This window comes from Oryctolagus cuniculus, chromosome X (genome assembly GCF_051225735.1).
Source record: "Oryctolagus cuniculus isolate XC-2025 breed Fujian yellow rabbit chromosome X, ASM5122573v1, whole genome shotgun sequence".
Classification (NCBI taxonomy): domain Eukaryota; kingdom Metazoa; phylum Chordata; class Mammalia; order Lagomorpha; family Leporidae; genus Oryctolagus; species Oryctolagus cuniculus.
Window position 1 is genome coordinate 65,651,968 of NC_142888.1, and position 26,715 is coordinate 65,678,682.

A 26,715-nucleotide genomic window follows, 5' to 3' on the forward strand; every position below is an offset into this window, starting at 1 on the left:
GGAAATTTAGTTATTTACCAATATCTTAGCTTTAAAATTGAACTAAATATTCAGTAAATGTTATTATGAGATAACCTGAGATAACTTATTTCCAGGGAAACAGGCAGAAATGAAATATAAATGAACATTACTTATTTTTAAAACATAAGATTATTTCCACCACTCCTCTTAACTGCTAAGAACACTTTTTAAAGGTTTGGCATCAAACAAAAAATTCTAATTGGGAAGGAGTCTAAGAATGCTTAATGGCAAGTGACTTCATAGAAAAAGAGATATGCCTTCTCAGAAAATTTTCGTTAAGGTCAACATGATTTCTTACGAGAAATTTTTAACTGCATACACATCCTTGGGATGCCGGCACTGCAGGCGGTGGCTTAACCCACTATGCCACAGCGTTGGCTGCACCCTATGCATTTTTAATACAGAGATTTCTAATTTGTGATGCCTGTTCAAACTGTAAGTCAGGTGGGACGATGGGTATGAAATTGAACTGAGTTCCCAAACAGTGCCTTGAGTGCAAATACTAGGTATCATCAGGCCCCAGCCTCCTAGCCTCCCTCCCTTAGCTTAACTTACTAAATTGATGGAGTGGTACAGCCAGACTACAGGGTTCTAATCAGGGTGGGGAACATCTGGATCAAAGACCATATAAGGACCATGAAATTATTTGCTCTGACCCTGCCAAGGCACTGCAGGCAGGACTCAAAATGCAATAAATCTATAGGAGGTTAATTTTTAAGTTAATTTTGTATGGCCTGTGAATAATGTTATAAATATCAAAATGTCCCTTGGCAGAAAAAAAAGGTTCTCCACCCCTGGGAAGTTTCCTGGTACAGAGCAGAAAGGAACTGCTATCTGCATGTAGCCCCCAGGCTGACTGAAGCCCGCATGACTATCATAAAAATTCCCTGAAGAGTATGGAACTGCAAACCCTCCAAAAGCTCGGACATGAGCTGAACAGGTAACCAGACCAAGACTGTGATTCCAATCAGCTCCTCATTTTCTAGCTGGAAGCCAATATGCAGATGTTCCTATCCTTTATGCCTCTTATTCCCAACTTCTCCTCCCTTGCAGCCTCCTTAAAAACTCCAAAGCACCCTTATTCAGCAGGACAGTAGCTCTTAAGATGGAAGTCTGGGGCTGGCACTGTGGTACAGCGGGGTAACACCCTGGCCTGAGGCATCAGCATCTCATGTGGGCGCTGGTTCAAGACTTACTGGGTTGTGTTCCCAAAGGAATCCGTGTGCCCTCTAGGATTGTATTTGTGTGTGTATTCTGAAACTGCGCCTGCCTGCAAGTCTTGGAGGTTAGCTCCGAATTGCTAACCAGAGTTGTGCTATGCCTGAATCGATGCCTTGGGCCAGTTTAAAAAAATAATGCAGAAATTGAAGGCAGATACCATCTGTACAGTCTGACTTTCTAAGAAAGGCCTTTCTGGTAAAAGATTTATTTATTTATTTATTTATTTATTTATTAGAAACTAAAGGAAGCCTATAGGGCATAAATAGATCAAGATACCTTAACTAAAGGTTACTGGGGCAGACTGTGGACAAAAGAGTTAAAATAGAAAGGCCAGCTTGAAAAGTTGATCTTCAGCTGGTATCTGGGTACTTGGATTCAGGAAGGATTCTCAACATTCCCAGAACTCATAAGAGAATCTCATTATACCTAAAGTGTTTATACAAGAAAAAGTTATTCATGTTAAGCATAGTAATTCCTTTTTCAGGTCTAGGATTTTGGTATATGCTAGACAGAGGGTGCCTACATGAGCAGCCTCAAGTTTAATAAAAAAGTAATGGGAGGGGCCAGCGCTGCAGCATAGCAGGTAAAGCCGTCGCCTGCAGTGCCAGCATCCCATATGGGCATCAGTTTGAGTCCTGGCTGCCCCACTTCTGATCCAGCTCTCTGCTATGGCCTGGGAAAGCAGTAGAAGATGGCCCAAGTCCTTGGGCCACTGCACCTGTATGGGAGACCCGGAAGAAACTCCTGGCTCCTGGCTTCGGATTAGTGTAGCTCTGGCTGTTGCGGCCAGTTGGGGAGTGAACCAGCAGATGGAAGACCTCTCTATCTGTCTCTGCCTCTCCTTCTTTCTCTGTGTAACTCTGACTTTCAAATAAATAAATAAATCTTTAATAAAAAGTAATGGGCACTAGTTTTATTGAGTTAAGGCATGACAGTGTGAGGAGATCCATGAACCCACTCATCAACTGAATTTGTGAAAATTGAAAAATCAATAATTTCTTGTGTCTGGAAGTGGTTCAAAAGGCATGTAACAAAAGAAGAAAAAATCTATTCAGAAAATCTACTAAAATTCAGTAATAAAATAGAGCCCATAGTATTTGAAATAAGAGTTCTTCCTCCCTTCCACCTCCCAATTCAGTAAGATGGGAATGTCTCAGAAATTCACAGACAAGAACACAAGGCTTCCTTTCTTCAAAACTTCCAGTTGGAAGATTTTCTTCTCTGGAGAAGCAGGACATCTATTTCTTATCTTGCCTTCATGTAACTGTTGCTAATGCTATCTTCCAGGAATATGTAGCCAAAAGGTGAGTGTTCTCTTCCTGCTAGTCTCCCATTCACGGAATGGGGAATGGGGACTTTAACTTGAGTATGGGAATGAAGACATCCCAATAGCCTTTTCCACAGCTCAAAAGGCAGTAGTTCCATGTCAGGAGAAGTAAACCAGAGACCTGAAGTCACTTTCACCTCCTTTGAGCACTCAGTTCAAAAAGCAGTAATGTCATTATTTAGAGAGAAACTAACTTGCCATTGTCCCCACCACTGGCTCTAGAGACCTTTCTTAGGGATTTTGCTTCTAATTGCTTCCCAAAATAATTGATTTTATTTGCAACAAAGTTAAAGATTAAAGGTGCTTCTATGGTTTGATTGTGTCCTTTTTAAAATTCATGTTGATATTTAATCAGTAATGCAACTGAATTAAAGCATGTGCCTTTTAAAAGATGGTTAGACCACGAGGGTTTTGTCAATGACATGGACAGGATTAACAACATTATAAAAGGGTTGGAGGGAAGTAACTAGGCTCCATTTTGTCCTTCCACCTTCTATTGTATGAGGATACAGCATTCATGCCTTCTAGAGGAAGCAATATCCAAGACGTCATCTTGGAAAACAGATGTCAGCCTTCACTAGACTTTGAACCTGCCAGGGCTTTGATCTTAGAATTCTCAACCTCTAGAACTATGAGTAATAAATGTATGTTGCTTATAAATGACCGGGTTTAAGATATTTTGTTATAGCAGCAGGAATGGACACAGGTGCTATCAGAAACAGTAGAAATTGTGGTGAATAGCAATTGAGAGTGGATTGGTGGATTCAGTGAAAACAAAGGCTAAAATATAGTTGAGAGAATCAGTGGACTTCTTGGAAGAGCACTCTTGGAGTCAGAAAAATATCAAACATTGGTCACAGGACCTGTTCTTTGAAGGGGAACTAAATTTTATTAAATTAGTCTGATTAGCATTTTATGCTCCAGAGCATTGTAGAAAACAATAGAGCAATCAGTGATCAACTAGTGGATCAAGGCAGCTGAAAGTTGCCTGGGAAAGAGATGTTGAGAAACCTGCCATAATTACTGTTATCCCAAGGTGACTATGGGTAACCCAAAGCTGTACCTTTCTGAGGAGCAAGAACAGAAGCTTGAAACCTTTGGGGAAAAATAGATATCACTGAAATAACCCAGCTAGTCACTAAACAAATAATCAGGCAAATAACAAGCCTCAAAGTGGGGGATCAATATCTATATTTGCCACAATATTTAGCAAAAATATTCAATTTCCAACACAAACTTGTAACACGTGCAAAAAAACCCAGAAAGTATAATTTTTATATAGGGAGAAAAGAGGCACTGGGAATTCTTATTCCCTGTGAGAGTAACCAGATGTTGGATTTAATAGAGAAAGACTTCAAAGCAGCATTTATTAATGTTAAAAATAACTAAAAAAAGCCATAGTGAAAGAAGTAGAGACAAATGTAGTGATAATGTCACTCTCAAACAACCAATGAGATAAAAATAAGAGAAAGAAATTATTTAAAAGGACCAAATGGAAATCCTGGAATTTAAAAAGCATAATGTTGAAATGAAAAATTCACTGGAAGAGTTCAACATTAGGTTCAAATTGGTAGAAGAAAAAAATTAGCAAGCTTCAGATAGATTAGTAGATATTGTGTAATTTGAAAACCAGAGAAAAAAGAATGGAAAAAAGTAAACAGAACCTCTGACAACTGTGGGACATCATTAAGCACACCAATATTTGCATTTTGGAAGTACTAAGACGAGAAGAGAAGAGAAAAAGAAAAGAAGAGAAAAGAAATAGAAATTCAAATAGTCAAAATATTTGAATAAATAATGATTGAAACTCTACAAATTTACTGAGAAACACTAATTTGCTCAAGCAGGAAGCTCAATGAATTCCAAATAGGATAAATACAATAAAATCTATACATGTACATATCATACTAAACAAATTAAAGCCAAAACCAAGATGAATATCTTGAAAGTAGCAAGAGAAAAACACTTCAACCCTCTCAAGGAAACTCAACAAGATTAACAGCTAACATCTCAGCAGAAAAAATATAGTAAAGGCTGGAAGGTAGTAGAATAACATAATCAAAGTTCTCAAAAGGGGAATGAAAGGAAACTCAGAATCTGATATCAGGCAAAGGGACCTTCCAAAAAAGAATATGAATAAGAGATATTCCAGGATAAACACAGAGAATTTGTTGTTAATAGACCCACCTAATAAGAAATAATAAAGGGGTTTTTGCAGGTAGAAAGCTAGTAACCCCAGAAGATAAAACAAAATGTACTAGTAAAATTGAATATGTAATTATGAAAAGTAGTATAAAATCATTTTTATTTTACTCTTATTTAAAAAGTAATTTTGCAGAATAATATCTTTTTAAAAACTTTTTTTAAAAATTTTTATTTGACAGATATAGTTAGACAGTGAGAGAGAGAGAGACAGAGAGAAAGGTCTTTCTTCCATTGGTTCACCCCCCAAAATGGCCGCTATGGCTAGCGTGCTGTGCCGATCCAAAGCCAGGAGCCAGGTGCTTCCTCCTGGTCTCCCATGCGGGTGCAGGTGCCCAAGCACTTGGGCCATCCTCCACTGCCCTCCTGGGCCACAGCAGGGAGCTGGACTGGAAGAGGAACAACCGGGACTAGAACCCAGCACCCATATTGGATGCCGGCATGGCAGGTGGAGGATTAACCAAGTGAGCCATGGCACTGGCCCCAGAATAATATGTTTTAAATATATTATAGGACCTAAATCGGATAGAAATGCAATGTGTTTGTTAATAGCAACACAAAAGAGACGGGTGAGAAAAAAAGTTTAACTGGGCTAAGGAAATTACTTCACTTGTTAAATCCACAAAAACAAGTTAAGGGTACCTGAAATGACAAGTTAATATAACAATAGCTATAAATATATATTTGAGCTCTTTTTCTCTTTTAAATTCTTCAAACAACTTAAAATTATATAGAGTAATGTCTATAGCAATGTATGGATGGGTTTTTAACATTAACACATAAACATCACAATACTATCATAAATGGAGAAAAGAACAGAGCAATATTTGCATTCTCACTAGACTTAAGTTAGCATAAATCTGAAGGAGATTTTAGTAAGTTAAGATGCATATGGTAAGCCCTAGGTCAACCATGAAGAGAATAATAAAAAATCTATAGAAACAAGTCATGATAAAAATTAAATGCTTCATTACAAAATATTCATTTAATGCAAAGTAAAGCAGTAAAGGAGGATTAGAGGACAAAGACTTGAGACATGTAGAAAATGAAAAGTAAAATGGCACACATTAACTTAACTCTAACAGTAATCACACTAACTGTGGATAGATTAAACAATAAAACATGGGAAATATCAGGGGTGGGCATTTGATAAAGAAGTTAAGACACCTCTAGGGACACTCATATCACATATTGGAGTGCTGGGATTCAAATCCTGGCTCCACTCCGGATTCCAGCTTCTTGCTAATGTGCAACCTGGGTAGCAGCAGAAGATAACTCAAATAGCTAGGTTCCTGCAACCCATGTGGAAGACCTGGATTAGTTCCTGGCTTCTAACTTCAGCATAGCAAGCTCTGTTACTGATATTTAGGGGTGTGAACCAGTGGATGGGAAATCAATCTCTCTCTTTCTCTCTCTCTCCCCCCTTCTCATTTTCAAATAAATAAAACTAGACATTGTCAGGCAAAATAACAAATTGAGAATCAACTCTATATTTCAACACTTTAGATTAAAAGCTGGGGCTAGCATTGTGTTACAGATGTGTGTGTGTGTGTGTGTGTGTGTGTGTGTTTTGTGGTGCAGATTAAGCCATCTCTTGGGCTTTCATTTGTTTAGTATGATGTGTGCATCTGTTTCCTATCAGAGTGTCAATTTGAGTCCTGGCTACTCCACTTATCTTCCAGCTCCCTCCAAAAAGGGCCTAGGAAGGTGGCAGATTATGGCTCAAGTACTTGGGCCCTTGCCCCAGATGTGGGAGATGAAGTTCTGGGTCCTGGCATTGGCTTGGTCCAGCCCTGGCCATTGCAGCCACTTGGAGAGTGAATCAGTGGATGGAAGATCTTTTTCTCTCTCTCTCTCTCTCTCACCCTCCCCCCACTCCCCGTCACTCTGACTTTCAAGTAAATAAATCAATAAACCCTTAAAAATATTTAAATACTGAAAATTGTAAATTGTGTAAAATATGAATCATATAAATAGCAGCCATGGGAAAAAAGAATGGAGATACTTCAGATAACAGACATTCAGAACAAACCCTAGTACCAGAGATAAGGAGGCACATTTTATAAAGATAAAATTGACAATCTTTATCAAGGATATCTTACAATTTAGATATTGTAACAGAGCAACAAAATACATGAAGACAAACCTGACAGAAATGGAGTAGTAGACAAGACAGGAATAACAGACACTTTAATACCCCATATTCAACAACAGAATAATTAGGCAAATGATCAATGAATGAACTAAAAACTTGAAAAATCAAACTAGACCTATAGACATCAATAAAACACTCAACTCAACCACAAAAGAAAATTCATTATTCTCAACTGCATGTGGAAAATTCTCCAGTATGGACTGTAAGCTAGGTGTTGTGGTTTGGATGTGGTTTTCATTGTGATCCTCAGCGTTCCATGTGCTGGAAGCTTGGTCCATATAGGGTACAGAGTCAACTTTTGTAGTGATAAAAATTACATCTCAATAAAACTATTTGTTTTAAAAATGCTCTAGCACCTAGACTCTGGCAGACAACTTTCCATACGTGTTGTCACACCTAGTTCCCGGTGAATCTGTGTGACTCCACTGGAGTTAAGACTCTTTGAACCGGCCGGCGCCGCGGCTCACTAGGCTAATCCTCCGCCTAGCGGCGCCGGCACACCAGGTTCTAGTCCCGGTCGGGGCGCCGGATTCTGTCCCGGTTGCCCCTCTTCCAGGCCAGCCCTCTGCTGTGGCCAGGGAGTGCAGTGGAGGATGGCCCAGGTGCTTGGGCCCTGCACCCCATGGGAGACCAGGAAAAGCACCTGGCTCCTGGCTCCTGCCACCGGATCAGCGCGGTGCGCCGGCCGCAGCGCGCTGGCCGCGGCGGCCATTGGAGGGTGAACCAACGGCAAAGGAAGACCTTTCTCTCTGTCTCTCTCTCTCTCACTGTCCACTCTGCCTGTCCAAAAAAAAAAAAAAAAATTAAAAAAAAAAAGACTCTTTGAACCTTATATCCAGTTTGTTAGATCTTACTCCAGGTGCATTTACCTCTGCTGATTTTACTTTTTAGTATACCAAAGCCTTGAGTACTACTGTATGGTGAGTCTAGTGAGTCCTCTGGATATTGTATTGGGACCCCTGAAACATTGGGTTATGAATAAAGGTTTTCTCAATATTAACAGACTAGTATGAAATCCTTACGCAATTTCTATTCAATATACTCACCTCTGTTACCTGTTTTCTGAACAGAGTGTTCTTCAGTTTTCTTTCCACGACCAAGTGAGGAAGGAAGGAAAATAGGTCTCCAAAAACCTAGAAACATATCAATTAGATTTAATTATTTTCCAATTACTAATAAAATAAGGTTTCTGAAAGGAAGAATTTATACTATATGATTCTGCAGTGAAAATAATTTTTCTTATTATACTATTTTTTTCAAATATACTTTTTTTAAATGGTGATCCTGTTCTAAATTTTCATGATATTTATTAAAACAATATTGAAAACTAAGTTAAAAATATACCAGCATGGGTAGGCATTTAAACCTTGCAGATAATACCCTGGTTGGAACACCCACTCCCACATCACAATGCCCCAGTTCAAGTCCCAGCTGTGACTCATTATTGTAGCTTCCTGCTAATATAGACCCTGTGAGGTAATGGTGAGGACTCAAGAAGTGGGATTCCTGTCACCCACGTGGGAGACTTGGATCAAGTTTCAGACTCTGTCTTTTGGCCTGGTCAGTCCAGTCCTAGCCATCAAGGGCATTTGAAGAGTGAGTCAGTGAGTGGAAGCTCTCACTCTGTCTTTCTCTTGCTCCCAAATACATAAAAATTTCAAAAGATATCCCATCATATACTGGTAATATATTGTCCCACATGAGATTAAGCTGGTGCTCAGTTAATTCTTTCTAAAAAATTGTAGCATGTTCTTGTACTAATAATTTTAATATTAGGGTATAAAATTGGTTAGTAAGTAACCATTAGGATGGATAATGACAACAAAATAAAAAAAAATGACAACAAAAAAAAAACAAGCAACAGACAGGATGTGTAGAAATCTGAACTCCTGTGCATTAATGGTGGGGATATAAAATTGAAATGGTGTAGCCACTATGGAAAACAGTATGGTGGTTCCTCAACATTTTAAAAGATTATATGATTCAGCAATTTCTACTGCTGTATATAAATCTAAAGAGTGGAAAACAGTGTCTCTTAGAGATATTTCCACCATATTTATAGCATCATTATTCACTTTAACAACAAGGTGGAAACAACCTAAGTGTCTATTGATGGATTAATGGATAAAAAATGTGGTATATATACTTACAATGGAACATTATTTAGCTTTAAAATGGAAGAAAATTCTGACATTTACTACAATTTGGATGAAACTCGAGGATGTTATTCAAGTAAAATAAGCCAGTTACTAAAAGCCAAATACTACTTATAGGCGGTGCCTAGAGTAGTCAAATATATAGACATTTAAAGTAGAGTTATAATTGCTAGTAGCTAAGAGGAGATGAACATTGAGGAGTTGTTTAATAGATATGCAATTTCAGTTTTGCAATATGAAAATAGTCCTGGAAGTTGATTGTATAATAATGTGAATGTACCTAACAATATTCAGCTGTACAATTAAAATAGTTAATATAACAAATTTTATGTTATGTATATTTAGCACAATTTAAAAAATTGGCTAGCAATTGTTTACGGCAGAATAAGGGGATGAACATGTGCTGATGTCAGACACAATGGAGATTCTAATTCAAAATTCCCCAAATGGTAGTACTTGGTGTAAAATTGTAAAGTATAATACAAATTCTGAACATCATTATGACTTATATAAAAGGATGAGCATAGAAGTTGAACAAATGAGTTAATGTTATCAGTGATCCCCCCCCCACCTTTTGGACCATTTTCAAGAAAGTTATTATTTTAAAAAAAAGATAATAAAAATTAAGGTGTCTTGCAACAACTGTTCATTTGTTTTTTAAAAAATTGCCATCTAGAGTCCATAGTCACATGATCAAAGAGACTTAATTCAGAGCCTTGGAGATGAGCAAGGCTGTTTTCTTCACTTCTTTTTACAGGAGAGAGAATACACAAACTGGCACCCTGGGTTCTAGTCCTGGTTGGGGAGCTGGATTCTGTCCCGGTTGCTCCTCTTCCAGTCCAGCTCCCTGCTGTTGCCCGGGAGGGCAGTGGAGGATGGCCCAAGTGCTTGGGCCCTGCACCCACATGGGAGACCAGGAGGAAGCAGCTGGCTCCTGGCTTCGGATTGGCGCAGTGCGCCAGCCATAGCAGCCATTAGGGGGGGGTGAACCAATGGAAGGAAAACTTTTCTCTGTCTCTCTCTCTCTCTCACTGTCTAACTCTGCCTGGAAAAAAAAAAAAGGCAGTATATATAGCTCATTTGGGAGTGAATGTGGGATGAATAACATAAAGAACAGTTTTCTTTCTTTTTTAAAATCTTTGTTATACATATGCCTTTATTTATTAAAGAAAAGAGAAAATGATCTGTGGTAACTAATAGAGTACCAAAAATGTAATGTATAAGAGTGAAATCAGTATTTTGAATTTCAATGATTGTTTATAGCCTTTGTCTCTTCTATTGAGGTACATTGCTTTTTCTTCATACTATTTGTTGAACTTTTTACTCAATGTAGGCTTGATCTTATGAATGTAAAGTAAACTGAAAGTAGATGGTTGTAAAGATTAAGAAAGGGAATAGCAGGGGAAAGAGGAGGAAGAGTGGAAGTGAGGGCGGGAGGGAGGGTAGAGTGGGAATTATCACTATGTTCCTAAATCTACATGCATGAAATTTGTATACCTCAAATAAAATTTTAAAAAATGTTTTTGTCCTTTTAAAATCAAGAGATAAAAGTTAACTAGGGTTTGGAAATGTGGTATAGCAGATAAAGCTGCTGCCTGCAGTGCTGGCATCCCATATGTGCACAAGTTTGAGTCCTGGCTGTTCCACTTCCCACCCAGTTCTCTGTTATGGCCTGGGAGAGCAGTGGAAGATGGCCCAAGTGCTTGGGAGACCGGAAGAAGCTCCTGGCTCCTGGCTTCGGATCAGTACAGCTCCAGCCATTGCAGTCATCTGAAAAGTGAACCAGCAGATGGTAGACCTCTCTCTCTCTTTCTCTTTCTGCTTCTCTGTAACTCTGCCTTTCAAATAAATCAATAAATCTTTTTTAAAAAAGCCAACTAAAAGGAAATGACCTCTTTCTTTTTTTGTAAAGTGAAGAGAAATTTTGGATTAAGATATCTGTTTTCTGAATTGCTCATAAAATTATCTCTGGCCCAAATCTGTCAAAGGTACTTCCATTTTGAAAGAGTAATAATGCTATCAATTGAACTTGTATAATAAGCTGCTTCCAACGACCACACATATTTAAGCTTACCTTTAGGACGATTATCCTTTCTGCGAGCACCAAGCCGTTGTGCTTCATTTTCTGAGTCAAGGTGCTGCCTTTCACTGCAAATTGCAAGACTGTACTCTTTTTCGCTGTCAGAGTCTGTGGAATGTCTTTCTCTCCTTTTTTTCATTTGAAGTCTCTCACTTTCAAATTGTTGCAGACACGGTTCCTTCTGCATCTCTATCAGGTATCTTCCACTTTCAGATTCATCTTGATATTCTTTGTTTTCAGAGTCTTTTCGAAGTTTTTTGGAATTAGAATCAATTTCATGGCTCTCAACTTTATCCGGATGTTTTTGAATGTCATGCTGAAATCTTCCAGAGCTATCCTTCTGTCTTACAGACCTAAGTTGATGTCTGTTAGAGCTACTCTGGTCAGAAACCAAGTGTTCTCTTTCAGAGTCCATACAGCAACTTTCAGATTCAGACCTGAGGTCCTTAGAGAATTCTTCCAAGTCAGAGATCTGCAAGTTTTCATCTTTTATCACCACTCTCACAAAATCAGAGCCTATCTTTTGGCTTTGAGATTCTATGTCTGCTGTATTTCTTTCAGACGAAGAATCTATCCAGAGTCCCTCAGTATCAGTGCTCAATTGGAGTGATTCAGCATCTAAGAGGCATTTCATAGTTGTTGAGGCTAGCCCATATCTTTCTGTACCTGAATCCATTCTACACAGCACAGAATCAGAGGCCATCATATATCTCTTAGATCTCGTCTCCTCCTGATGTTTTTCTTCTGCCAAAAGATATATTGAAGATTCAGAAGCTGAAGCTATTCCACCCCTTTCTGTGTCTGAGTCTACCACATATCTCTCAGAAGAAGAGATAATCCAGACATTATTGGTCTCCATTAATCTGTTCTCAGATTCTATCAGGCGTTTTATAGACTCTGAGGCCATTTGGCGTTTTTCTGCCTTTGTCAGGTGTTTCACAGATGCAGAGGCCATGGCGAATTTGTCTGAGTCTGACTCCATCTCCAGTCTTTCATTGTCAGAGTCCATCAGGTATCTGTCAGAGTCAGAGTCCTCTAAGCATTTTTCTGAACCTGAGCCCACACAATATTTCAGAGAGTCAGAATCCCCCTGATGTTGTTCAACTCTTACCATGTATTGTTTTAACTCTATCAGTTGTTCAACAGAGCCTGAAGCCATTTGGTGTTTTTCTCCTTCTAGCAGGTGCTTTGCAGAGTCTGAGTCCCTTAGACATTTTTCCATGTCTGAGTCTGCTCCCCATATTATTGAGTCCAAGTCTTTTGAGTGTTGTTCTAAGCCAGAGTCTGAACCAATACCTCTATCAGAGTCAGAATCAATCAAGCATCTTTCAGAGCCAGAATCCAAAGGAGGAGTGTCACTTTCAATTATTCTTAGGTCTTGGAGACTTTTAAATTCCAAAGAAACTGCTGAGATTTCAGAACCTTTTGTATCAGAAACTTCTGTTTCAGATTTGCTTTCGTCATCATGTTGTAATATAACTGTTCTTTTATTACTTAAAGAAAAAACAAACATGAATAGTTGTTTAAATACTCATCAAATATTAGCAAACATGTTATGTCCTTTTTGATAGTCCTCTATAGGAAAATATGACATATTACATGATTTTATTTATTAGGATGAGGAAAGCAAGATACCACACTAAGCTACTTGTGCAAAATTTGAGGAATATTAGTATATGCCGATTTTACAGTCATTTTCATCTGCCCTTACTTTAACTGTTTTCAATACACTTGAAAGTAATTGCTTGGCTAGTAACTTCCTTCCAGTCAATAATCCTTATTTGGGGAACTGAATATCATGTTTAAATTGTAGTGTAAAAATAAAAATAAACCAATTATATATTCTTTTGCAAGTTAAGATTATATTTAAGCAGACTTAATTATCAGTGAGACTCACCTTGAAGTGTTGAGTCTCTCTAAAGAGAAATATTCACATCTGTAAGGTACTCTTTCACTTTGAAGGGATATATCTTGAAAGGTAAATGTAAGTTCACTTGATGAACTAGTCGTAGTTATTGCCTGCAAGGAAAAATTAATATAAAGTTGTGATTTTTCAGTTGCATTTATCATGAAACATAGTACATGCAGGAGATTAGACTATGGAGAGAGTATTGCTTCATTAGTTTCAGCTGTGCTTAACTGAAAGTCATAGCGAGAACTTCTTTCAAAGCAAAATTTCAGAATTAGTATTTCAACATAAGAGCAGGCATGTTAGATACATTGTGTGGTTTTCTTCCTAGACTCTGTTTCCATAAACATAGGCCATTCTCAAATGCCACATTCTTCTGGTACCCAGTCCCCTAGCTGTGCAGGTAAACAGTATTTAACCTGAATGTGGTTTGTTGCTCTAAAACTCATGATGAGGTTTAATTCACCAATGTAATGGTGTTGAGGTAGTGGGGCCTTTAAGAGGTAAGACCTAGTGGAAGGTAGTTAGGTCATGGAAGCTCCATTATTATGAATGGTTTAATGTTGGTCTAGTAGAGTAGGTTATCCCATAAGAGTGGTTATTATGAAAAAGTGAGCCCAGTCTTTCCCTGGTCTCTTGCTTCCTTTCTCACACAAGTGACCATTCTGCATGTAGCCAGTTCACTTTCCCACTTCTACACCATGTTGTAGAAGTACAAGGGAGTCCTTGCCAGGATGTAGGCACCATGATGTTTGGACCTTTCAACCACATGAACTGTGAGTCTAATATACTTCTTTTCCTTATCAAGTATCCAGTCTTAGATTATTTTTCTGTTAGAGCAGCACAAAATGAACTAAGATATAACCCAGATTTTGGCAGCCAGATTCTCTTTCTTGGAGATTTAGAGTTGGAATTCATAAAAATGTTTCAGGTGACTATTTGAAATGAGGACAGGTAATTCTCAGCACCATGGAAAAGCCATTTTTGTCATGTTCACCAAGTGGAACAAAGTCAATGTACAGAGAATATGAATAACAAAGCCATAAACAGAGGAAATAGAAACAAGAGATCATATGCCTATAGAGAAGCAGAGATGGCAATATTTTTATCTGGGTTCCTGATGTCTTTTCAGTTCCTGATTACAATCTCTCCTAAGTATTAATTTTTCTACTTTCAGTCCTTGAGTTCACTAAGATAATCCTAGATCCCTGAAATGAGTTCTATCACCTTTTGTCCCTCAATCAGCTGTAAGTGGGGTTCTATACCTTTCAACCAGAAAGACCTTCAAAAGACAGCAGAATTGCTGTTAATATTTTATTATTAATCCCCAAATAAAACATACACAAAAGTATGTCTTTTAGGCACAAGAGGAGTTCAAGTATAGGAGAAGAGAAAGTTGAAGAATGAGCAAGACTAATATCTATGTAAAGAAGTTTTATCTACAATCAATTTAATTAACAAGAAGTAGACTTATACTTCAATGTGTCATTTAGGTATGATATAAAGAAAAATACCCTGAACTTTTTTAACTTCCTTCCTTCCTTTTTTTCCATTCTTCTATCCTTCCTTCCTCCCTTTCTTCCCTTTCCTTCCTTCCTTTGAAAGTCAGAGAAACAGAAAGAGGGATAAAGAAATAGACAGATATCTTCCATCAGCTAGCTCATTCCCCCACAGCTGGGCTAGGCAACTCAGTTCTTCCCCATGGTAGCAGGTACCCAAGTAATTGAGCCATCACCTGTTGAACTCTGAGATTGTGTATTAGCAAGAACCTGCAATTGGAGGTGGAGCCAGGACCTAAACACAGGCACTCTCATGATGGATACAGGCATCCCAAGTACCATCTTAGCAATGGCAACAAACGGCTGCTCCACTCTAAGAGTGCCAATATACTTTAGAGTTTATTGTAATAAAAAGGTTTGGAATATCCTCTATCAGCAAGTAGCTGCCTGGTTCAAATAAGGCAACGTATAGAAGAAAAGACTCATTTTGAAAACTGATAAAGATTTATAAAATGTAAAAGTTTAAAGGATAAAAAGGAATTTATATGGCAAAGAAACATGGGAAAAATTAAAATTTCCACATGCTAGGGGAGGTTGATAGAAAATGATACATATGTTTCAATATATTGATCCAACAAATACAAACATTCAGAACTGCTTTGACTCCAGAAATACTCAGATAATTAATGGCTATTCATACGTGATTGCTCTGTCACTAGTTTTCATTATTTTAAAAGTCAAGACAAAAAGTAAAGGATGAGGGAAAATACAAGTAAATTTAATTCAGCTAGACATTATCTATGCTTAATCAAATATTTGTCTTCATAAATTGGTAACCAATGTCCTTTCACATATTTGATTTATCTATTTTTCTACTTGGCCTCCTGAGAAACTATACAGACAATGTTTCTACTCTTTTCAAAATAGTCTGAGGAAGCTCGTATTTTACTAGATTAATAAAAAATAACAGAAAATACAGTAAATATGGAATTCATGTTGGTTATTTATATTAGGTTACTGCCTAGAGCTTTGGGGTCCCTGATTATATCAAAGATTTATGTATGCTTTTTTCAGGAAACTAAATCAAAAATATCTTCCTTAGTAGGAATACTATCAAGTATATGAAGTAGCAGAAAGTTCATTATTCCTAGTAACACAACTTTCCAGAAGTGGTCCTTTAGAAATAACTTGTATTGGTAAAGTCTAAACTTCAGTTAACATCTAAAGAGAAGAAGGAATATTTACAAATTCATTAATGAGATTAATGTAAAAAATCTCTTTTACTCTAAGACAACTTTCCTGAAAACTGATTCTGTGTATTATGGTGAAATTCTTACTGAAAGAGAAAATTGTGATGAAAATCAAATCCAAATACATTCATAATAAATATCATCCAACTAACAAATCTGTAATAAGGTGTTCCTTTTTAAAGACAATTTCTTGAGTTTTCACTAAAGAACTGATTTACAGTTTTGCATCATACATTAAACTAATTTATAGTTAAGCCTGCATAGCTCTGTTTAAAGATTAATATTCCAACCTCTCTTTCATATGTGCTATTTTTACTACATCTTATAAGGCACTGTTGAGTTGTTATTATGGTACCTGTATATTTATGTGTGTGTTTCATTTCACAATCCTAACAAATTATTGCAGATAGTAAGATGAATAAATTCACTACATGAAACATTGGCTCCTGATTTGGTGACATCAGTGTCATGGTCACAAACCTGTATCTAACTATCCATTGTTCTGAAAAAAAAAAAAATGAACTCATGGAGGCATACAGGCCTTGGATTCTTATAGATCACATCAAGTGAACTCGCAGGCTCAAGAGGAATGTGAAGATAAAAAGGTTTTCGTTAATGCCTCATATTATACTTCATTTATATAGTTTTTTGCTTTGTAATCATTTTATTTGCAAAAATGTGTCATTATATAACTAATGTTAATCTTTAATGCAGTTCTACTATGAGAGGAAAGTTAGAGGAAGCCATTTGCATTTGTTCTAAGGATTTCATGGCTTAAATGGGGAAGTTGATGGGAGTATGGAAAGAAGATCATGGAAGAAATTCATTTACTTTCTAAAAGAAGTAAAGCTCACTACTCATGGGACTATTTAACAATCCTCTAAATCATCCACATAATTGCACATTGTATCTTTCCATAGAGGTTTATTTTGAAAAAGTATTATTACTAAGAGTGTCCATTTATGGCTCAGAAACAAGGAAAGAAGACAGAATATTCAGTTATTTTCAATAGGCACCCTAAGTAAATACAGCCCAAATGCCTGCAATTACCTGGCCTGGACCAGATCTAATATGGAGCAGAGAATGAACCCAGGTCTCCCATGTGGGTAGCAAAGAATCAACTACTTAAGACATTACCTGCTGCCTCCCAGGGTGTGCATTAGCATAAAGCTGGAATCTTGGCAGAGCTGGGACATGATACCAGGCATTCCAATATGAGATGCAGGTGTCTTAATCATTAGGCCAAATGCCTGCCCCTACATCAAACTTTTAAAGAAGTACTATCAATTCTTTTTATTATTATTATTATTATTATTATTATTTGACAGGTAGAGTCATAGACAGTGAGAGAGAGAGAGACATAGAGAAAGGTCTTCCTTCCGTTGGTTCACTCCCCAAATGGCTGCTACGGCCGGCGCTGCGCCAATCTGAAGCCAGGAGCCAGGTGCTGCTTCCTGGTCCCCCATGCGGGTGCAGGAGCCCAAACACTTGGGCCATCTTCCACTGCCCTCCCGGGCCACAGCAGGGAGCTGGACTGGAAGAGGAGCAACCGGGACTAGAACCTGGCACCCACATGGGATGCCAGCACCGCAGGTGGAGGATTAACCAAGTGAGCCACGGCTCCGGCCCCTTTTTAAAATTTATTTTATTTTTTTTATTTAATAGGTAGAGTCATAGACAGTGAGAGGGAGAGAGACAAAGAGAGAGAGAGAGAGAGACAGAGACAGAGAGAAAGGGAAGTACTATCAATTCTATTCATTTCTTTCAAAAAGTATTAAGAATAGGGAAAAATTTCCATTTTTTTTATAAGGCTAACATTACCCTGATAACAATCCAGAAAAAAGTCACATAAATTATACAGACACAATCGTCCTAATGAACATACACACAAATGATTAATGGGGTCATTATTGTGGTATAGTGGATTAAGCCACTACTTGCCACATTAGCATCTCATATTGAAGTAGGCAGGCATATAGCTTAAAATTGATTAGGTTTGTGAGCTAGAAGACCATACCTTCACCATGCCCCTGTGTGACCTCATGCCCTACCTGATACCTTCACCATGCCCTTGTGTGACCTCATGCCCCTACCTGGCCACACCTGGGTGCCCACCAGCCAATCAGGTTAATTAACCACTCCCCTTTGGAAGTGGGTTAAAAGCCTGGGACATGGTGTGTCCTCTCTCTTTGTTGCCCTGGCCTTTGCCAGAGGGGGACTGGCTGTAGCCCTGCACCTCCAGGGTGTGTGGCCTTCGGGCCACCCGCCCTAGGCTTCCTGGCCTAGATGCTCTTCCATGTGACTGGTTCCTGGTACTTGGTATGAACCCAGATTTACCTCTCCCTCTTAGATAAAGCTCTCACTCTCCTCTACATCTTTCTCACTAAATAAAAGCTTAAAATGTACCATGCTACCTTGTTTATTTATGCCAGTATTTAGAATTATTCTCTAAATATTAGGCAAGAACCCTCTTGGGCTTATTAATATTGGGGATTTAGTAATAAGCATATGGTGATATTGTATGGCACCCCAAATTCCGGTAACATATGTGGCACCCCAGATGGCACTTCTGGGGAACTTTAAGGGACCACATTTTTACAATTTTATTTTAGGGGGTCATTTCCGATATCATATGGTGACCCAGACGGGACTTCTGGGGAACTTTAAGGAGCCACATTTTGTAGATATTTTAGGGGGTCATGAGTGATAATTTGAGTCTTGGCTGCTCTGCTTCTGATCCAGCTTCCTGTTAATGTACCTTGGAAGGCAGAGGAAGATGGTCCAAGTAATTAGGCCTCTCCCACCCACGTGGGAGACCAGAATGGATTTCCAGGCTCCTGGTTTTAGCCTGGCCCATGCTGGCTTTTGTGGTCATTTGGTGAATGTTTCAGAAGATGGGAAATGCCTCTCTTTGTCTACCCCACCCCTGCCCTACCTCACTCTGCCTTACAGCCACTTTGGCAGACAGTTTGACAGTCTTTTTACAAACCTAAACTTTTTAGTACCATATTATCCCAGCAATCACACTTCTTTGCATTTACATAAATGAATTCAAAGCTCATTTCTACCCAGAAACCTGCACACAAATGTTTATATCATTTGTATTCATAATTTCCACAAAATAGGAAATTCCATTTATATACATTGACTCATACAGATGTGGTTTGGAAATTGGCCTATGCCCTTTAGTAGTCATCAGCCTATAAAGTACTTTATCATAGCAACTTGACATTAAAAAAAATCACAGTGTAAAATAATTCTGCACTAGATATTTTTATATGGGGTATTGAGTTGCAGTTGATACGAAGGTATTCTCAAAATAGTCTTTAAATGCTAAGGTATTTTTATATATTTCTTCTGTTAGAATACAGATTTCAGTGATCAAATGTCAGCTGAGCTAACTGCTATAAATTGCTGTCAAAATTTTTACTTCACTTGTTTAACCTCTGACAAAACCTCTTGTTATCTGTAGTGTGTCAAAGAACAATTAATATTAATCTGTTCAATACGAACAAGATAAGTGTTTATTAACTATGATATCGTTTAGAATAGTGATAATGTTGATGACAATTGGTGAACATGAACAAAGAAATAATGAACTAAGAAATCACAAAATCTTAAAATAAGATTTTAATTTCTCTTATGACATTATAACTTTAATAATTTTTTAATTTAGCAGCACTTTACTCAATTATTAGATATAAGAAGCAGGGAATAGTCACAAAAATGTAGTAGCAGTGTTATAATTGCCACTGTTAATATTTTTCTTGGAAATATCATACTTTGACTCTAAAGTAACTTCTTCAAAGTCTTAATTAAGATAAACTATCATTGCATAGATTACTACTAACTCTTGAAGAGGAAAATAATTTTAGAAGTTATTATAAACTATAACTGCAGTCATAAATGTGACAGCAGAGTCCCTAAAAGGGATTTCTCCCCTATCTTTTTGAATGTCAACCTCAAATTTCTATTATAAAGATAACAAAATTTAAATACTTCCCTTTTCAATAAATTAGTTTAAGCACAGAATCAAACCATCTATACAGAATTTTTAAAAATCACACATATCTATTTTCTTCAGATATTAATCCATATTAAAGAAAAGAAAACATTCCTTCCAAAAAGAAACCTGTGGTATAGGGTGAGTATTCCTTATGTGAAATGCTTCAGACTGGGGCTAGCACTGTGGTATAGTGGGTAAAGTCGCTTTCTGCAGTGCTGGCATCCCATATGGGTGCCAGTTTGTGTCCCGACTGCTCCACTTCCTGTCCAGCTCTCTGCTATGGCCTGGGAAAGTAGTAGAAGATGGCCCAAATCCTTAGGCCTCTGCACCTGCATGGCAAACCCAGAAGAAACGCATGGCTCCTGGCTTCTGGCTTTGGATTGGCCCTGGCAGTTGAGGCCATTTGGGGAGGGGAGAACCAGCAGATAAACTTCTCTCTCTTTCTCTGCCTATGTCTCTGACTCTCTCTTACTCTGCCTTTCAAATAAATAAATACCTCTTTTTAAAAAAGTAGAAAAAAAAAGAATAACTTTTAAAAAAAGAAATGCTTCGGACCAGAAATTTTTCAGATTTAAAATTTTTCCAGATTTTGGAATATTTATATATACAAAATGAGATATGTTGGGATGGGACTCAAGTCTAAACATGAAATTCATTTGTGTTTCCTATACACCTTATGCACATATCCTGAAGATAGTTTCATATGTTGTTTTCAGTGTACCTGTGTTTTGTCTGCTACCAATTGCATGAGGCCAGGTGTATAGTTTTCTACTTTCAGTATCATGGTAATGCTCAAAACATTTGGGTTTGGGGAGCATATAAGATTTGGGCTTTTCAGAGTAAGGATGCTCAATCTGTATGTTTTTCAATGAGTAGCAAGCATGAAATTTTCATGAGGTATATTCAGGGTAATACAGGTAAGAAATGGTACAGAGTAAATGTGATATATGGAATTCCCATCAATGCAATAGTTATTCTTAGCAGGAAAATAAATTCAAGTTGAAATCTCTCAGATATGGAGGTTTTCAATGAAATTATGATTAAAATCACCTTTTTAAGGATGAGATCAATTTGAGAAATGATAGTGATAGTTTTGCTAGAAAGCAGATGTTACAAGTAGAGAAAGACTTGTGAAACTAACTTGACTGGTTTATTCTATTTTTCATCTGTACGATGAATGCACATAGTCTTTGAGTCAATTTTTTAGCATAAAGGGAAAGTTAACTATAGTGGGAAATAAACAATGATAACATATCTAAAATAATAATTATTAAATAAGTACATTAATAAGGAAAATCTCATTTGATAATTGTTGTCTATAAATAATTATGATTTACAGTTGCTAATTCCTATTGAAGTTCATATGGAAAACCATGGAGGAATATGGTAGGATAATTTTTAAGGGTAGTTAAATTTTTAAGGGAAATAGAATAAAATCATTCTTTTCTTCTTTACTTAAAGGGTAAAGGAAAAGAAATGTTAGTCACAATCAGAAGCACAGTGGCAAAACAAAAGGAAATTTATTGCAAAAGAAGCATCTTTTGCTTCTATTATACATACAATGCTCATTTACCTTAAAAATTTTCAAAGAAATGTTGAGTGAAGTCTTATGGATTCCAAGAGATCCTCTTTTAAGCTCTAATTTATCTAAAAGACTGATGTAAGAAAAGTGAAACAAAATGCTTAGGAAAATCTCTTGGATACTTGATGTGAGGAAGCATATTTGACAGCAAAAGAAAACTTGCTCCCCTAATTCCTCACTTTGATTTTCAAGTGAATACACAAGTAGTTAGTGATCTAAGAAATCAATGGAAAGAGATTTGGGACCTCTGATTGGTCTCAGGCTAGACTTGGTCAGACCAAGTAAGACTCTAGTGAGGGGCTGGCGCTGTGGCGCATTGGGTTAACACCCTGGCCTGAAGCGCCGGCATCCCATATGGGCACCGGTTCGAGTCCTGGCTGCTCCTCTTCCAATCCAGCTCTCTGCTATGGCTTGGGAAAGCAGTAGAAGATAACCCAAGTCCTTGGGTCCCTGCACCAGCATGGGAGACCCAGAAGAAGCTCCTGGCTCCTGCCTTTGTATCGGTGTAGCTCCGGCCATTGTGGCCAACTGGGAAGTGAACCATCGGATGGAAGACTTCTCTCTCTCTCTCTCTCTCTCTGCCTCTCCTCTCTCTGTGTAACTCTGTCTTTGTAATAAATAAATAAATCTTAAAAACAAAAGACTCTAGTAAAAGGTATCCCTGGGACTGCCTCTTGACTGCATAACAGCATCTCATTTATCTTCATACGATGAAATTTGATTATGCAGCTATTGATTATCACCACTCTGATTTGGGAAGTGGGATTGCTTGTCAATTAAGCAATTTGGACAACAATATGGATAAGAAAAAATGATCAATCAATTGGCTTTACATATATTTATGAATGAAAAAACAACCAGTTCTATTTAAATTTTAGCCATATATTTGAAATTTTTAACTGCCTTAGAAATAACTTCTCCCAAGAAAATGCCAGCTTTATTTAAAGTGTTTCTACTTTCTCTTTGCATTTTCTTTTATAACCCATCATACTTAAAATCACTGAAATAAACTGAGTGTTCATAGTCTTCATTTTCTCTTGTCATACAAATTTCCTGTCCTCATACAAAATGATATTGAGACCAAAACTCAGAATAAAGTCTGAAAGACAGAAAATGAATACCAATGCATCTTTCCCTGCACTAATATGCAAAAGATGTTTAAGTAAACCAGCATACAGTATATGGTCGGTACTGTGTATTTTTCCTTGTATATATAAATTTGCCTCCTTATTTTTCTGTGATGAACATTCAGAAATTTTCTGTGAGACCTATATGAGACATCCCTGTTTACTTCCTTCTTCCATTATTACATAAGAATTAATATAGAAGCAAAAAACTTCTCTGGTGTCATTAATCTGTCGTAAAACTTGAAAGGCAAAATTTGTTAACTGATCCTACAGAACGTATTAGTTTAATAGCCAGTGTATAGAAATTAAGCTTTTTTGTTAAAAAAGCTGCCAATTTCCACAAAATAATTGTGCATTCAATTATCTACTGAATTTCTCATATTTCAGTTCTAAAGTGCTCTATGAAATAGATCTGAGTAAAGATATTTAAGAAGATATACTAAAACAATGTCCAAGCTTTCATTAACAGTAAAAATATTATATACTTGAACTAATCTATTGGTATAGGAAATAAAAAGTTTGGGGGAGTCAAAGAATGCTGATATTTCAATTTAAGTCATACAAAAGTTGCTCAGTAATAACATTTTTCCCAACTATGATAGATGATGCATATTGGATTAATAGTTCAACTTGCTTATCAAGCAAGTTTCAGGCACAAATATCTGAGATTAGCATGAGCTAGTTTGTTGACTGATGTAACTCAACAGCACATTTCACAAAAATATGGAAATATACGGTAAATTCATTGAATACACACTATAATAAAAGTATAGCCAATATAATTACATGCTGCATTGTTTTGCTAATGGTGGCACTTACAGATGATGTGGATAATTATGTCTCCTCATTCTCACATCTCCAAAGTTTTTTCCATTTATGAAACAGTGCAAAAGTAATTTTGGAAAACAAATCAGATAGAAGCAACCCTTTATAGTGACAGAGTGCTTTATAGTATCTAAATCACGATCACATAATTTCCACTTGATCTAAATATTGAAGGGACTATCTAATTATGCTTATTTATTAACAGATAAGGAACATTCTTCAGTTTAATTTTTACATTTACTTTAGGGATATGACTAATAATCACCCAACGTGCTTTGTAAAAACTACTACCCTAGATTTCTTTTTTTTTTTTTTATTTGACAGGTAGAGTTACAGACAGTGAGAAAGAGAGACAGAGAGAAAGGTCCTCCCTCCGCTGGTTCACTCCCCAAATGGCCGCTACAGCCGGCGCTGCGCTGATCTGAAGCCAGGAGCCAGGTGCTTCCTCCTGGTCTCCCATGCGGGTGCAAGAGCCCAAACACCTGGGCCATCCTCCACTGCCTTCCTGGGCCAGAGCAGAGAGCAGGACTGGAAGAGGAGCAACCGGGATCAGAACCAAGTGAGCCAAGGCGGCGCAGCCCCCCCACCCTACCCCCTACAAGATTTCCTATGAGAGACTCTCTGAGGTAGATTTTTTCAGGGTCAAACAGGTAGAAACAATTCTCTTTTTGTTTCTCTTGTTCATGAACTCATATCTCACAAAGCTTCCAGTTATAACTGGAGCTTGTGGGTCTGTGCTGTGGTGAGTAGGTTAATTCTCCACCTACGGCGCTGGTTCTAGTCCCGGCTGCTCCTCTTTCAATCCAGCTCTCTGGTATGGCCTGAAAAAGCAGTGGAAGATGGCCCAAGTGCTTGGGCCCTGTACTCGCATGGGAGACCAGGAGGAGGCACCTGGCTCTTGGCTTCGAGTTGGCGCAGCGTGCCGGCCGTGGTGGCCATTTGGCAAGTGAGCCTACGGAAGGAAGACCTTACTCTCTATCTCTCTCTCACTAACTCTGCCTGTCAAAAAAACAAAACAAAGCAAAAACACACACACACACACACACACACAAAAAAAAAAAAAAAAAAGAAAATGAGCTTTTGTGTTAGAGATATTTACAAATTGAATGCAAAACACACAGGTTAGCACCAATATTTTTAAAACATCATTTTGATACTAATTAGCAAAAAAAAAATCTAAATGAACAACTCTGTTAGGCTTACAATTTCCATTCACTGCAAATATCTATTAGTCAAAATCCATGCTTATACTATTTTAAACAGGCCAAGAACTGGAAAATATTTTATTCTTACAGAGAAAATTTAGAATTCAGGGTCTTATCTGATCTTACATAGCTCTGTTTAAAGCAAATCATAAATAATGTAATCATTGATAAATAACTCTAAGGTAGATATTTAATGAAACTCTAAAACTGAAGACCACAATACTGAGAACAAACTGCACAGCAGAATGCTATCAAAAAGCAAAACTAAAAAAATACTCTTAGAGAGTAGGATATTTTATTATGAATTATTATACTAAAACAATTTTTTAGAAATAGAATTATTATAATCCAGAAATTTTTATCTAATAACTATTTTGTCATGTAGATTCCAACATACTAAATGTTAACAGTTGTATTTAGCTTCTGGATGCTGTAGATCATGCTTTTCAAGATTTGTATCCCATATGATTTATCTATCTATCTTTCCATCTATTTATTTATTTATTTATTTGAAAGTCAGAGTTACACAGAGAGAGAAGGAGAGGCAGAGAGAGAAAGAAATATTCCATCTGCTGGTTTACTTCCCAGATGGCTGCAATGGTTGGAGTGGTACCAAACTGAAGCCAGGAGCCAGGAGCTTCCTCCAGATCTTCCCACCCAGGTGCAGGGGCCCAAGGACTTGGGTCATCTTCTACTGCTTTCCCAGGCCACAGCAGAGAGTTGGATCATAAGTGGAGCAGCCAGGACTCGAACCTGCACCCACATGGGATGCTGGCACTGCAGGCAGTGGCTTTATTCACTATGCCACAGTGCCAGCCCCGACCCATATGATTTTTTTTCCCATTGCACATTCAGTAATTAGGTTGCAAAATATAGATTAAGGTATTTCTCACTTAATTGGAAGTAACAGTAAACTCACCCTCAAACAGAAAAGATTAGTATGGGTAATATAAATGTCTGCATATGTAAATTTGCTGCAAGCAAAATAGAATATAGCATGCAACTGTTAGACAAAATAAAGCATTTGACTTGGTGTATAGAGTTAATATTTCTGATTAATCAACAGTAGAATATGAGCTTTGATCATTTTTCAAAAGTGAGAATTGATTTACTCTGAGCTATTTGTATTTTTAACTGCTACATTCTGAAACCAATTAAAAATACTTGGATGATGTACCTTCTATTGTCATAATACAGATTGAAAACAGCTGGCCCATATTTAAAAAAGGATTGGGAAATTTCACCGTATCAGACATTTTCCTTTATTTGGTTGTAAATTAAAAATAATTTGGAATAAGTTCTGACTCTCTGGCCACTGAATAGACAGACCTTCGCTTCATGATGCAGATTAGGATGCCAAGCAGAGAAGAAACAATAGCAACAGACAAAGAAACAATAAAGGAACACAAGGAAGTAGTGCTTTCCAAACAATCTGAATGAAAAATCATTTAATACAGTTCTTAGTCTCATTTTCATTGAAATAATTAATACTACCATAAGTTATAACTACTTCACATTTTTATTTGTTTTTGTGGGTAGATAAGACTTGGAAGGGTGTGTGGTGTGGATTGCCTCATGTGAATGAATCTGTCAATTAGATAGCTTCGTGTTAATCTCAAGGAACCACAAGGAGGTAATTAAAATCACCAAGGTATCTTCAAGCCCTTCCTTTCCTGGACCCTCATCATCCTGAAACCTCTTAAGAAGGGTGGTTGGTATGAACTTCCATCAGTGGTGTGCTGGTAAAGATTTAATAGCAGCTCTTAGGTTTAAGAAAACTGATTTATCAGTTTCTAGTTTTGGCATTGTGACTACTCCTACTACAGTTGGTAAGAGATGCAAACAACAGGCTATCACAAACAAGTTTGAATTAGCTCTAGCACAATACTGAGTCTTCCAGGATGTGTATAGATCATGTTTTGAAAGCAATAGTATACCCCAAGCTAGATCCTTGTTCCAATCACTTTCCAAGCTAAGCCTATAACTATCACATAGGAAATATTTTTATTGAGGTAGAATTCACCTACCACACAATTCACCTATTTAAAATGTAAAATTCAGTGGTTTTCATATAGTCACAAAGTTGCAACAGTCACCATTATTTAATTCCAGAACATTCTCAACCCTTGAAAAAGAAAGCTAGTAACTCA

At 37.4% G+C, this 26,715-nt stretch overlaps 1 protein-coding gene across 1 annotated transcript in view; it reads right to left on the reverse strand.

Moving 5' to 3' along the window:
* The window catches only part of LOC100349442 (uncharacterized), a 453,812-nt gene that overhangs the window by 144,106 nt on the left and 282,991 nt on the right, over nucleotides 1–26,715 (reverse strand). The window contains exons 12-14 of the mRNA XM_089323942.1: nucleotides 13,060–13,181; nucleotides 11,157–12,655; nucleotides 7,973–8,059 (exon numbers count right to left, since the gene is read on the reverse strand). Coding sequence (XP_089180068.1) covers nucleotides 7,973–8,059; nucleotides 11,157–12,655; nucleotides 13,060–13,181 — 1,708 coding nt within the window. The remainder of the gene's footprint in view (nucleotides 1–7,972; nucleotides 8,060–11,156; nucleotides 12,656–13,059; nucleotides 13,182–26,715) is intronic.